The sequence below is a fragment of the Balaenoptera acutorostrata genome, chromosome 7 (genome assembly GCF_949987535.1).
Source record: "Balaenoptera acutorostrata chromosome 7, mBalAcu1.1, whole genome shotgun sequence".
Lineage (NCBI taxonomy): Eukaryota > Metazoa > Chordata > Mammalia > Artiodactyla > Balaenopteridae > Balaenoptera > Balaenoptera acutorostrata.
The window spans coordinates 93,714,506-93,730,105 of NC_080070.1; the positions used below are offsets into that span (position 1 = coordinate 93,714,506).

Consider the following 15,600-nt stretch of genomic DNA (forward strand, 5'->3'; position numbering starts at 1 on the left):
TTACACCATTTTCAAATATAAAAGCAGAATGGATAAGAATAGAGGACACTATTGTAGGTTTGGGGAAATAGGTGTATTTTTTTTCAGTAGTGGTGTGGGAACTGCCATTCACTGGGATGTTAATAAGCAATGCTTATCTACTCCTGAGAGCTAACTGCAAAAAGAGAACCATCATAGAGCGCAGTTACACGTGTACTCAGTGTTCAGCATATGCTGAAACAGTACTAACTGGTTGTATTCCTTCTAATGTAACTGATGTTAGGCAGACTCAATAGCAGTGTCCTGAATTATACAGTAGCTTTAGTTTACTTCTGAATACTTACATTCTACTTTATCTTTTTAGTAATAACCAGAACATTATTTCGATCTATAGCTTTACTTAATTATATCTCTTAAATTATTATTTTTTTATTGCTTGAGCTAAATATTTTTTAATCAAGAAAATGGATGAACAAAGAAAAGAAAAAAAAAAGCAATCCTAGTTTTCATTCCCTAATTTGAAACCAAATGTATTGCAGCATTAAGAAGTATGTGAATAGGACAAGGTAATGTGTACATATATATTAGATAAAATGGCTTGTAGAACCTTGGATCACAGTGAAATGTACAGTACTATTTCTACAGTGAAACATAGAAATCTTCAAACCAAGTGTAATAAATAAAGACCATAAATAGCCTTAAGTAAGTGCAGGTCAAATTTTGTGACCAAAGGAGTTCAAATCAGGGCAGATTTTAACCACCAAAGCACTTAAAGAAAAAAAAAAAAAAACTTTTGAAATTTAGAGTTGCAGAAAAAAGATTATAAGCCCATATTAAAAATTTAGTGTAGCCCACTACTTATACAGAGGGATTATACTATATATACTAATTATTTTTTTACTCTGTAATATATCACAAATAGCTCTGCTTGGCATATTTGGGAGAGAAGAGAGGGATATTTTATTTTACTGACACTTAAGATTCTCATAAATATTATTATTTACATTTTGTTACAGATTTATTGGTTCACAAAACTGAAAAACACAATTGTAGAATGGTTTTACATGTTGTTTGACCAGGACCCCAGCTTCTTTCTTTGGAGTTTTTGGCTCTGTCCTCCTTAGCAGGGAACAGAGATCAGCTTTGTTCTTAGGTTAACTTTTCTCATGTTTGCAAATGGCTGCAGAAGTTCCAAAACATATCTACAGACCAATCAGCCCTAATGGAAAGAGGTCATATGTGATTCTCTTTATTCTTCCTATAAACCTGTTTCTATTTTGTATTATTTCCATTGACTAAAAGACATCCTTTAGCATTTCTTCAAATGAAGGGGGTCTGCAGGCAACAAAATTTCCCAGCTTTTATTTATCTAAAAAATGATTGATTTCATCTTACTATTTAAAGAATATTTTCAATGGGTATAAAATTATGGGTTAACTCTTTTTTTCTTTCAGTATTTAAAAAAGGTCACTCCATTATCTTCTGGCTCCATTGTTTGTAATAAAAAGTCAGCAATAATTATATTCCTTGTTCTCATGACATAATGTCTTTTATTCTCTGGCTGCTTTCAAAGTTTTCTTTCTATAAGTTTTGTTTTCAGCGATTTAAATATAATGTGCCTATGCGTGGCTCTTTTTATATCTATTTAGCTAGGGTCTCACAGAATTCCTAGATCTACAACATATTGTTTTTCACTAAATTTGGGAAATTTTCAGCCATTATTTCTTCATATAGTTTTTTCTTCCCCAGTCTCTCCTTATTCTCCTTTCAGAACTCTAATTACACATATATTAGACCATTCAGTAATGTCAGGCATGCCCAAAAGACTCTGTTTATCTTCTTCAATTTTTTTCTCTATGTTCTTGCAACTGGATAATTTCTATTGATCTGGCTTCAAGTTCACTGACTTTCTTCTTTCAACCCCAATCTGCTATTGTCTATAAAATTGATATTTTATCTTAGTTATTATAGTTTAGTTCTAAAATATCCATTTGAGTTTTTATAGTTTTTATTTCTTTGCTGAATTTTTCTTGTCTGTTCATTCATTAAGACCATAACTTCTTTTCATTTCTGATTCCCTTTTAATTTTTTGAACATAGTTGTAATAGCTATAATAGCTGCTTTAAAGTTGCTGCTTGCTAAGTTCAACATCTTGGATAATTTTAACTTCTTTTTCTTCCCAAAGACTAACCACTCATGCATTCATTCCTCTTCTCTCCCTCTCTCTCTCTCTCTCTCTCTCTCTCTCTCTCTCTCTCTCTCCACATACAATAATTTTTGTTGCTGTTGATACTGGACATTGTAGATAATACCTTGCCTTTAGGTTCAAGCAGTCAATTAGTTGATCACCTTGAATTTGTTTAGACTTGCTTTACTCTCTGTTAAAATTCTTGTGCTCAAGCACTCTAATTTAGCAGGACTCAAACTCCAAACTCTCTCCCTTGTATCTCTTGTCAGATCTTGGTTACAAGTTGTGTTAGGGCAGACCTAAAGTAGTTCTTAACTCTAGAATGTGGCACTTACTCTTATAGGATCAGCCTTCTTGTGTCAGCTGGATGCCAGGATTTTTAACAAGGTATTAATGCAATCTGTCTACTCTAATAGAACCAGAACTCCAATCTAAACCAGGATTGCTCTTCTCCAGAGCTGCTGCACCCATAATTTGTCTGTTCCATACTCCCAGTAGGAGTTGCAATCTGTTAAGCCTTGGGAGTGTCATCCTGCAAATGTCTAGCCCAGGAATCAGCCATAGACCCACAGGGGATTTTCACATGGCCTTCTAGAACCCCTTTTCTGGACACCTCCCTTTCTCTGATACCATGTGTCACAGAATTAATTTGCTTCTGCTGCCCTAAATTCTCATACCTGCCTTCTCATCTCAGTGGGACTACTCTGCACTACTTGGACACCTGCTCTCTGCACCTCTGTTGAGAAATTGTTCCCAGGCAGAAAGTGGGGTAATCATGAAGACCACCTTGTGATTTTTTTCTTCTTTTAGTCTTGTACTGTCTGTTATCCATTACCTAGAAAGAATTGTCTCATATAACTCATCCAGTTTTACAGTTGTTTCTTGCAAAAAGGATATTCTAGTATCAGTTACTGCATCATGACCAACTGCCATATTGCCCTCCAGAAAGATTTTTCAGAATGCATTTCTACCAAAAGTATATGAAAATACCTATTTCTTTATATCCATACCAGCTCTAGGTTTAACAGTATTTTAATGTTTGGAGATTAAGTGGGTATTTTTGTAATTTCATATGTATATGTATATACACTTTTTAGATATATATACTTTTTTCATACATGTACACTTTTACATACAAATCATATACACTATGATTTTCAAAATACCTGAAACTTTGTATTATCATTTTGCTTGGGGACTCTCCCAGAGTATTTTAGTACATTCCAAATAAGTCATTAATTTTATATATTCATAGAAAATATGTTATTTTAGCTGAACTTAGGCAGAAAAAAATAAAAAAAATCAATAGATATTTTTAAATGAATTTAGTAGCTTCTTCTTTGACAAATACAGACAACTACCAAGAAATGAAATAGCTTAGAAAGAAGTACATGTTCATCTTTTGTGATTTTCAAATGTTTGAGCAGATATATAGTTATTTTGTAAAGCTTATTTAAAATTAGCACTTTTAAAAATTATAAGTCTGTGATCTGACGTGGGAATCAACATCAAAATTTTTTGGAAACTCCCTAATTTTTTGAGTGAGGTGGATTGAAAACCACACTTTGAGAAACTATTTGTATAATAGAACATGGTATCTAAAAGAGCATGGGTGGTAGGTGCTTGGGAGTCAAATGAAATTAATGGTATCAGCAAATAAACTTGAAAGTCACTGAATACTATATTTTCCTCACAATGTGGAAAAGTATTTTAACAGTTCTGAAAGGTTCTGCAGTAAAGAGCAAAGAAACCTATTTAACTTAGGTTAATCTAGTACTATCCAAATTTATTCAACCCTACAAACTTTTTAACATTATCACACTCAGGGAGAGGCTGAATAGATAGCATTTGTTGATACTGTCTTTCCAAGGACCTCCCTTCAAATAGAGATACTTAAGATGCCTTTGATGACCAACTAGGGCTCTAACTGCCCAAGGGCTGAAGCTGCAGGTGTCAACATCACAGCATTTAGATAACCTACTGAGTGTGAAAAGCTCCGCTAAGTGTGAGAAATTGTGCTAAATGACCTAGTTTAGAAATACATATATATATATATGTGTATATATATATATATATATATATATATATATATATATATAGTAAGGGGGGTCATACATGAATAGAATTGCCACCTCTTAAAGGTGTATTCAGTAAACTACTAATAAAGATTTTATAAACTTATGATTCAGTTTTATTCTCAAATTTTAAAAAATATTATTAAAAGAATGTAGCAGCAGTTTGATAAACTAACAGGATAAAGAAATCTATTATGAATATATGTTTTAACTAACATGAACTAAAGCAGCCAATTGGTAAGGTCTAATTATAGAAACTAACAATGTAAAGTATCTAGTCATTTCATTCTTCCCTATATTATCTATAAAGCTTTCATTTGCCAAACAGAGCTTTTGCAGCTCTTTTTCGGCTTTATAATATATTTCTTAATTTTAATAAACAAATTGGTGCAGAAAACTATAATTTAAAAAGTACTGTTATTTAACACATATAGTGATTTTATCTTAGATAATACTAATTTTAATTAATAAACACTAGAACTGATTTTCCTGCAATAATTAACCTCTGAAGTCATGCATAGGACTGCTTAGGTTGACATTTAGAGACACTATAGTGAAGATTGAGAAAAAGGAGGAAACAGTTAAGTATATGACTTTGGAATTTGTATGTTTGTCGTTACTAAATTGAATGAAGTCCCTCCTTAGCTGGTACAAATTGCTAGCTTTAATTACCAACACCTAGAATAGGACTGGCTACGTAATTTGCAGGGCCTTCTACAAAATGAAAATTCATGGCTTCTTGTTTAAAATTATTAAGAATTTCAAGGAGGTGACAACAGAGCATTAAACTAAATATGAACCCTTCTGACCACAGAAATATGTGTGACTGAACAAGTCTAACACCCATGAAGCCAACCCTGACTGGAATATTTTGCAGAATAACAACCAGGGGTAAGGGACTGACTAAATCTGATTAAGGAGGCAATGTTCTCCCAAATCCCTGGGCAGCCAGAAGCCCAGGGGCAAGCAGACAGCTTGGCAGAGCAGTCTCTAGGGAAACCTCTAAGGACTAGTTTAGGGGAGACTCAGTAGACAGATACACATACACTGTTCAAATAACCTGTACGTAATGAGTTATGTTTGATCACTTGTTTATACTGTGCTATAAATACAAGCTGTTCTCTCATCTGGAGACAGTGATAAGGTTTAAGGATAGTATTGCTATGATCTGTTGTACTAGAAAGAAAAAGAACACTTAGATGTTATAAAATATATAATACAGGAAAGAAGTTTGTCTGGGGAATTTTCTTTAAAGATTCAGTGAAGTAGAAGAAAATTAAGAGCACTAATATGGGTTGATGAGTCTACTATGCTATCATTGTATATAAGTTTACATTATGCAAATCACTTGTAAGATGTGTCTTGCTTGATTCATGTCACAATGCTTTAATGTATTCAAGGCATGCCTATTATGTATACATCATAGATAAGAAAATTGGGGTTCAGAAAAAATAGTGACTCCAATAATGTCAAAAGTTTAGTAAGTGGTTGAGCTACAAATAAAAAATAATTTGCACTTATTGAGGGTATACTATGCACTAGACATCATACTAAGCAATTTCCAAGTATTATTCATTTAGATTTATTAGTCAGAACTCTTTCAACTGAAAGTGACCATAAGCTTTACTTAAACTAGTTAAAGAATAATAATTTTTTTTTTGTGTTCAACTGGGAAATGCAGGAGGCAGCCTCAGATATAGCTGAATTTGTGCTAATGGGATGTTTTCAGAATTTATCTTACCAACTTTCAGCTCTGCCTTCCACTTTGTTTATTCTCAAATGGAGTCTGTGCATGTGGTAGCAGGGATGGCCTCAGCACCTCCAAATTTACAAGTCTTTAACAGTCCTGATCTCAGAAAGAAAGAGGCTCCCACCTATCTAATTCCCAAGGAGGGCTAGGCCCTGACTTGTTTCTATGCCCACTCCTGCATGAATCATAGGGGCAAAGAGATGTTCTAATTGCACAGGCCTAAGTCATGGCATCTCCCTGGGGCTGAAAGAGAGATTCTCCACTCCTTAACCATGTAGACTGAGAATGAGAGAGGTGTTGTTTCCAGAAGACGTCTCAGGGTGTTATTACCAAGAAAGGGGAAGTGATTCTAGGTAGACCTTAGTAACAGATATCCATTACAAAAGTTAAGATTATTATTTACATTTGCACACAAGCAAACTGTAACTATATTGTAGGCAAGGTGCTTTTCCCAAGGAAATATAAGCTATATCCCAATTCTGCAGAACAAAAGCAAAAAGAATTTATGCTGCATATATTCAAGAAATGCCATTCTCACTACCGCCAGAAGGAAGACATTTGATAACTATATTATCATCTTCAAGCTAAAGGCTCAGAGATGGCTTTATGTAGACATAAGTAATTGGGAATTTTATGGACATTCCGGAATGCATATTTTTAAATGACTAACATTTAGTGGGAACACACTATTCAAAAAACCATAAAAAAAACACAAAACTGTAAATTCTAGACTGTGAGCTCTTGAGTGCCATGCCCATTTATCTTTGCGTTCATACTGGTGATAGTGCCTGACATACTGAAGATACTCAGTAATTTCTTGTTGAGCCAATGAGTAAAAATGGGTGGACGACAACCCAAGTCCTTTTATTTACTTAGTAGTGAATGATTCAGCCCAAGGATACCTCAAAAGTATTTTCTATACTTGGAACTGAGGTTTTGTGAGTATGTTTTGAAAAGAAACCGAAGGTGTCTACCGTGACTGCATTTTGAGAGAAATTTTCCCATTACCCTGGGCCAACTTAAGGAGCAGCCATGGGTGATATCATATATATTGGCTCCTTCCTGGTGCCCTAACTGATTGAAATGACACATTGGCACTTGACAACTGATCTCTCCACCAAGCAACAGTTTACAGTGTGCCTTCATCATGACTAAATTGGACCAAATTAAATCTGCCTCTTGAGAATCTGAACTGGAGATTGTGGGAGTCTGGCAGTTTGTAAGAGGAGCAGAAATATAAAGACATCTAGAGTGGAGCCTTGTAAATGTGTACACTACAGTTGGGATCTCTGTTTATGAGGTTCCAAGTGCTAGAGATCCTGACCAATCACCTAAGTTGTTGATCAACTAGAACTCCTGCTTTTAAATAGTCCCATCTCAGTGAGGTCTGCATTGTGGTAAAACAACTGCATAGTCATGTATAATTCTGAGCACCACATTTTAAATAGGATAATCCCAAACTGCAAGGTGTTCAGAGAAAAGCAGGTAAAAGTATCTGATTTTGAATTTGAATAAGATATACTTGAACAGAGTGATCATGCTTAGACCAGAGCAACAGAGTATGGAGGATATAAAGATATACTTAGAGAGATGTGAAAAAGAGATTGAGTACTGTATATTCTTGGCAGCTGTAGAAGAAAGGCCAATGAATAAAATAAACAGGGAGGTAGAGCTATTTGCATTCAACTAAAGAAGAATTTTCCAGCCTTTTGCTAACTTGTGAAAAACTGATCTTGGATAATAAAATTGTAGTGATAAGATATTGTAGATGAGATTTCGTTGGATAATTAGAGATTCTTCAATTTAAAGAAAGTATCATTGTCCAGTTTTATAGAAACTTTCTTTTTTTAGAAAACTCGGCTAATTGTCAGAGGTGGACTTACCAGAAACTTTAGAGTTCCTCATTTGTAATTGTTTGGGAAAGGTCCAAACAATTCTGTTTTTGTGTTTATGTATTATTTTACTTAAAGAAGACCCCCCCCAAATTATAAAAGTTCAAGGTCTCATAAAATCCGAATTAACAACTGTTAATAGTGGTGATTCTCACAAGGATCTAAAGCTATTCCATTCATACTGAATCCACAAATTTGAAAGACTTCTAATTTATGTATAAAAAGCTTTAATATGTAGAATGAGAACAAATATGTTCGTTTGTGACACACTGATGAAAATTGAACCAGTGTAATGAAGAACTCTGCAGATATGCTACCTTATAAAGTACCAATTCAAGTCTAAATGTGGAAAAGTAAAGGAATTAAAATGCATATTTACATTCTTGAAATAATATATTTTTATCATAGATCCAGGCACATAGTAGGCATCCAATAAATATTTGTTTCACTGTGGGGATCTTGCATTTCTATGATTTTATTTAAACTTGATTTTGAGGTAGAAACATTACCAATATTTAAATTTACTTATATTTCTGTAAGAATTTCAGATAAGTTGACATTTTACTAGGTAGAAAAATATATATTTTTAACCTTTTAATTTTTTTTTTAACTTTTTAAAGGGAAATCTACCATCATTACCAGCAAAACAAAAAATGACTAAAATAGGAAGGCAAACAATAAATAAAAGTGTTTTATCTTTCATTGCAAATGAGTCAAAACCAAGTTTTGCATTGTCTCTTTATTAGCCCATTTTTATAGCTGCTCTTTGTGTGATATTTTATAAATGGCATGAATAAAATATGTTTGTTGTGGGTTTTTTCAGAAGAAATGATGATTTAATTAGAATAATGTTCTCATAGTTAGTTAAAACATTAGGTAAAAAAGTAGCCAGTTCTCTCATTTGAGAATACTTAAAATTATTTTCAAAGCTGATAGTTTTATCTTTGGGAACTCCTGTAATCAAGATTTCCTCTCATGCAGCTTTATTTGGGACTACGGTTATACACTGCTTCTGCTCAGTCTCTACTCAAGAAGTGGTCATTGCTGTCGTGTAGAATGGCAGTGATCCTTGCAAGCTTCAGCAGGGAACCGTAAAACGCTGTTGTGACTTAAAAAAAAGGGTGTGATCGTTATGATAACATGACCTAAAACAAAGATAGTTTTACGCCCTCATCTTTCACCCACCCACTCACACAGACACACCACACACACACACACACACACACACACACAAATACCACACAAATCCTGCCCTAGCTGTTATAATGTCAAGGCTTTAATTTTAGGGTTTTTGGTATATTCTATTCCTGTAGAAGTTTACACTGTTCTTTGTGATGAATTGTTCATAGAAAATGGGGAACACCTCCAATCACATTTATCCATTTTCACTTGTGATGTGTCTCTGCACCATATCCCCAAATTTTTTTCACTTCCAATTTATACCTGCATTAATTATCTTCCAAGAAAATAGTACAGATTGGTACAGAGCTAATTCTTAGGAAGCTGAACGGTGAAACAGAGAAACTTCCAAGTTTCTTAAGTACACCTAGAGCCTGGAAATCTTTAGGATTTTTGTTTATTTTTGAGTATGGCTTAAGGAGAGAATTTTAAATTACAGAGCTAGTTTGAAATTTCAAAGATCAGGTACTTGAACTTTGCAATCTCACAAGATTCAAGGGTTGTTCTGGCAAAATCTCTGTCATTTATTATTTAGTACGTCTTAATTTTTTAGTTTGTTAGTTGGTAAAATTTTAAAGTAGAGTTTATTTTTTATTAAGAATTATTTTATCTTCCAGTTAGGTTCATAAAATAGAAACTATAAACAATAAATAGGATCTTATATGTTAGAGTAATGCTTGCCTGTGTGGTTGCCCAGCTTGAGATGTGAGATTTGAGATTTGTGGTATTGGTATTCATCACTAAATGATTCCTAGTTGTAAAGTCCTGTACAGCTCAGTTCAAGTTACCTCTTCTTAGTGACATTTCTCAACAGAATTAGAAGATGTTTTAGTATCTGTTGATGATAATATACCTGTCCAAATTATAAATTCACAGTTACATTCTTATACTTTAACAGAGTGATGACTTGATATTCATGAAGCAGCTCATTAATTATTTTAATATAAACATATTTTGGTGAGGAAATATATTTTTACTTTCTCAGATCACTCACAAATTTGCTTTAACCCCACATTGCTAAATTTCAACTAGTTTCTTTTAAACCTCAAATTTAAGTGATTGGTAGAGTGGCATAATTATATGTTTAGAAAATGCTTATGTTACATATGAAACAATCTTAATTAAAAATCTTGACATAAGTAACATTTTCTGTATATAGTACATTTATTTGGGCATCTCTGTTTTTGGCAATCTGTAATTGAGAAATACAAGTACGTTTTTTATTTGCTTAAGTTTATTCAACCCATCTAATTTTGAAATTTTCCGTATATTTTAAAAATACCCAAAGAAACATTCCCAACTGATAAAGATAATTGTGAAAATCATAGAATTATTCTATGAATAGGTGTCCACATCTGAAATAAAGTCATAGCTATGTTTCTGCTTTGAAAATTATTTTGAATTGTGAGTAAAACATTTTACCAAGTCTAAAATCTCTCACCGCTACAGATCAAATGTCAATTTCTAGTACTAGTGATTTATTATAAAATTATTATAAAAACTCATTCATAGTAATTTTTTTCTCCAATAATCAAATCATTATGTGTCAATTTTAACAAAAATATGAGAGTGTCACTTTATAATGTTGGTTAGGAGGAGTAATATTCTTAAGGGCCAAACTTAAAGTTATGTATTACTATTTCAAGAATACACACTTGGTTCAGAAACAGAACTTTTGACTTCGTAAGACATTTGGACATTCCTTTCTTCTCTCATAATTATGACTGTACCAAATATGTGCAAAATATAAGATGTTCCTATTAATTCCTTTTGAATTTTACATAATCTCATTTTAAACATATGAGATTTATAATGAAATCAGAATATTGCAAATGGTAATAGCTCAATGTATATAATCTCTTTTTTGATGACTAAGTAATTACATAAACAATATTCTAAATTCTAAGCCAGTAGTAGCCTTATGTCTAAATATCTTTGTTTCCTACATCTCATTGTTTCTTTCTCTGATTTAGATCGAGGTACTGTGCAGAAGGTGGTTGTTCTTCCTTCTAACAGCTCTGCCAGCGGTGAGCTCATTCTGGAGGAGTTGAAAGTCTTTAAGGTTTGAACATCTATTCTATAAGCCTCAGCACACGCATGATAAATGCAATTCTTTAATCTTACAACCACTTGGGGAGGGAAAAAAATTTGATAAAAGATCAAATAAATGAATGTTATAAATTTTTGAGGGTAGGAAACACCAGATAAAATGAGAAATAAAGAACAAGTATTTTTCTGAAGTAATTTTTTACATTTTAAGTTATCTTAGCATAAAATAATTAGTTTTTAGCTATCATCACTACTTGAAGAATTTTGGTCATCATTATTTTTAAAAAATGAGTTCTTGTGGTCAAGGTCTAGAAGATTTGCCATGAAAGGGCTTTTATCATTTGCTTCACAAGCCACCGAGACCCAAATTCTTCCACATTATTGATTGTTAGATAAACTTTCTCATATTTTTTTAGCCAGGAACTTCAAGAAAAACTGCTCTGTTTTCTCTTATTTTATTGCTTTCAACTCAAATGTCACTCTAGTTAAATAAAACAAATGTTGTCTCTTCAAACTCCATGTTCTGTCTGAAATTGAGATTGCATTGTATTACTCTCTTTGTCCTTGAATTTGGGATAAAAAGAAAAAAGAAAAAGAAAACACAACAAAAAACAGGCACATAGAGGAAAATTCAGTCCTGTAAGATGTAACCTACTGAGGGCAGAGTGCCAATTCTTTATGTGTCTGTGAGCCTGGAGAGCAGGTACATTATGTCCTGCAATCCCTTCTCTCCTTAAAATATAAGTCATTGCAGTTTAAGTGGTCCCTCTTACCTGATTTGGAAAGATGGGTAGAGCACAGCCAGAGGATTTCAAAGAAACTTTAGTATGGAATCAATCCTACTGCAAACTTCTATTTCCAACTAAACCAATTAAGAAACAATGGCCAAGGACACCAAAAAACCAGAGTCAGCCTATACTGGAGTAAAAATAGCACTTCAAAGCCCCTGGGAGCAGACTATTGCTAGTCCAGTAAGTTGCCTTGCTTTGTTGAGTGGACTCAGAATGTATTAACTTAATATATATTCCCCCAGTCACTAAAAATATTGGATTTATAAGCACATAAGTGATCAAGATACAATGATATTAGATTTTACTAATACATTTTAAATATGAAGAACTATTTTAAAAATCAAATAGAGAAATTGAGGAATTCTGGCAATTTCCCAATATGTTATTAAAGTTACAATTTTTAATGCTAGACTAACTTTAGCATAAGGTTCCTTGTGGTTAGTGCATTAAAATTATGCTCATAAAATATTAACTATGTGCATTCAAGTGCCTTTGCTATGCCTTGCTTTGTAAAGAAATTGTTTCATTGGATTAACCAAAACTGCATTTTACATATAATATATATATATAATATATTTCTTCTCATTCAATTCAATAGGGACAACTTGGATGGCCAAAATAATATAAAGTACATTATTCAGTAGTTTTCTTGAAAATAGCAAAAAGGCCGTATTGCAGCACTTCATTTTTAATTCTGAAATATCTTTTTTTGATAATAAGGAAACATTAATTAAGTGAGTGTGACACAAACATTAATTAAGTGAGTTTGATAATAAGGAAACATTAATTAAGTGAGTTTTGCATATGTTCTGTGGAAAGGTCTTAGAAATGTGAGTTATTCTGATCATATGCTAACTACTTATGGTCTGTTATATGAGTTATGCTGGTGTTAAATCATAAAGAATAAACTCTCAGTGGAAAAACAGAGTCAGTCAAAATGCATGTTGGGGGACATCAACCCAAGAGAGACTAAAGAAGTTTGAGCTTCCTTTCGGATGCGTGTGCCAGTGATTGATATGTCTAAATTGAGAGACACAGTTACCAAATACAGTTACTGTCTTCAGCATGGTGTTTGTGTCACATTTTCTGAGGTGAGGTGAAAATAATTGGGTGTGTATGATATACTGTGATGGGCACTTGAGGAAATAATACATTTAAATTGAAATAAATTCCTTAGCTAAGTGTTACACTGATATACTGCAGGAAACTCAATGTAAAAACCAGGCACTTTGTTTTTAAAGAGCGCAGAACCATAACATATCTTTTAATCCTCTGTTCAGAATATTTTCTGAAAATATGTACAACTTCCCTAAACTTAATTTGAATTGGAGGTACAACTATTAGTAGTTGCCTAGGTGGATATAAATTGCAAACTTGTTTTGTATGCGTGTGTATTTCTGAATGAATGTCATGATCTGTTGCAACTGAGTATTTAAAGATATCACCATTTTCTCTTTAAAATGTTTGTAGGAACACACAACTCCAGAAAGTGAAATAATTATGGGCACAGTTGACTTTGAGAGCGTGTTGCCACTAGACTTATTCAAATAAAACTTCACACATCATTATCAGGTTATCACGAGTCTAATTTTTAATCTTTAAAAGGAACTAATAATGTTTAAGAAGTAAAGTTAAGAATAGAGGAACTTTCAGAAAGGATGACTATTTCAGATAACTCTTAGGTTCTTTCACTAATTCACATTTATCAAAAGAGGACCTTACCTAACAATATTTCTTTGTATTCAACAAAGAGAATAAGTATGGCTCAGGCAAATACTTCTTGGCATAGCAACATTTGGCAGGTGAACAATAGTGGCTTATGCAAAGTGCTGTGTTGAGGAGGGGTACCATTCCACAGCCCCCCACCCCAAGTACCCAGATCCAATCCTGAGTTATGCGCTGTGTTCAATATTCCAAGATACAGTTTTTTCAATTCTCTGCAATTTCTCAAATTTTCATTTTTTTCTAATGACTATATTGATAGATGTGTTATAATTGCCACTTTTTTTAGTTTAGGCATATATTTGTGTAACAAATCTGTCCTTATTCCAAACAGAGGAAATGTATTTTATAGACAATTATTGCTAAACTTTGAAACTCTATGTGCATATAAAGAGAAATGATGATTTCTTGAATTTTAACAGAAACAAGAAAAGTTTTTGAATGTAAAATCTGTTTTAAGGATTATTTGAGCAACTAACAATGTTTTTCTAATTTTTTTAGAATCATGCTCCTATAACAACAATGAAAATTTCATCCAAAAAGGTAAAAACAACCCCATTTTTATTTTCTTTGTATGTAAAAATTTTACTATTGTGGAAGAATGTATTTTATAATTTCCAAAAATTTAATTTTACTATTAGCAAATACTGTTAATAGTATACCACATACTTAATTTTGATATGGAATTTAGCTTTAGTGGAAGACAAAATAGGCTTATTTTTGTACAGAAGTTCATCAGAGTAGAATATATATATATATATATACACACACACACACATATATATATATATATACACATATATATATATGCAGTAAGATATTCCAACATTTGTATATCTCTATTCTCAAATATTACAGTGTATGAAGCCAACCAAAATAAAAATAATCTTTCTGAAGGAAGAATTTAGCATAATGTTTGGGCTACTGTAGCATCACGAACCTTCTCAGGGACTTGGAATGAGTAATCAATCCTCTTTTGAGTTCCTGTTGCTGTCACATGTTTGAAATATGCAGTGCATTCTTTTATGCTTATTTCTAAGGAAGTGCTATTTTATAGGGTTTACATGTCATTTAAAAAATCTGAATGTCTCAAATCTAAGCCATATCAGGGTTCAGGATCTGGGGAATAAATGTTTTACTATGATTATCAGAAATGTTTGATCTTCTAATTTGTGCCTTCACGCGCAAATACTCAATGATCATGGAGAGGAAAAGCCCAATTCCAGTCTCTACATGTGCAAAACATGCACCTCTCCAGACCTCAAAGTTGCTATCTCTAAAACAAAAGTTCTAAGGGGCAGAGCAGTATAGTCAAATATGGGGTAGGCTTCAGAATGGGACTGACATGCATTTGAACCCAACGTGACCTTAAATTATAAACAAATTATTTTACTTCACTGACCTAAGTTTCTGCCTCTGCAAGGTAATGCTTTCTCACAAATGAGTTAACTTATATAAATTGCCTAAAATAAAGTGGGTCTTCGGTAACTGCTGTTTGTAAGAGCCTAAGACTTATTTTTCTTGGAATATGGAATAAAGGTTTTATGTGTTGGCATAACTGATGATATAACTTTAGTGTTCTTCACCATATTTGGTCTGTTACAGATAAAGAAGTATTCCATAGTCAGTCTTGTACTCTTCTCACTTGACTAAATTTTATGAAGAAAAATAAATAGGGTACAAGGGAGCTAACGATCTCATCTGTAAAAATGTTTGTATGGTGCATAACAAACATTTTCCCAAGTAACAAGAAGCCATTTGTCATTTCCCCCAATGTCCTAGGGAGCTGATCCCAAGTCAGAATTGTCTTTGAAGTCAGCATGGAATCCCTTTGTTTACAGTAGTTTAATGGAAGGAGAAAGTATCAGAGCAAGATTCAAAATGGACACAAAGCCATTGGTGTGGCATAGTAGTACAGTATACAATTATAGGTTTCAGCTCATAATTCAACTGGTGAACTTGTAATACACAATCT

General features: G+C 33.0%; 1 protein-coding gene across 1 annotated transcript in view; it reads left to right on the forward strand.

Moving 5' to 3' along the window:
- The window catches only part of SEMA3C (semaphorin 3C), a 184,721-nt gene that overhangs the window by 146,147 nt on the left and 22,974 nt on the right, over nt 1-15,600 (forward strand). The window contains exons 13-14 of the mRNA XM_057549730.1: nt 11,037-11,125; nt 14,127-14,168. Of these exons, the coding sequence (XP_057405713.1) occupies nt 11,037-11,125; nt 14,127-14,168 (131 nt within the window). The remainder of the gene's footprint in view (nt 1-11,036; nt 11,126-14,126; nt 14,169-15,600) is intronic.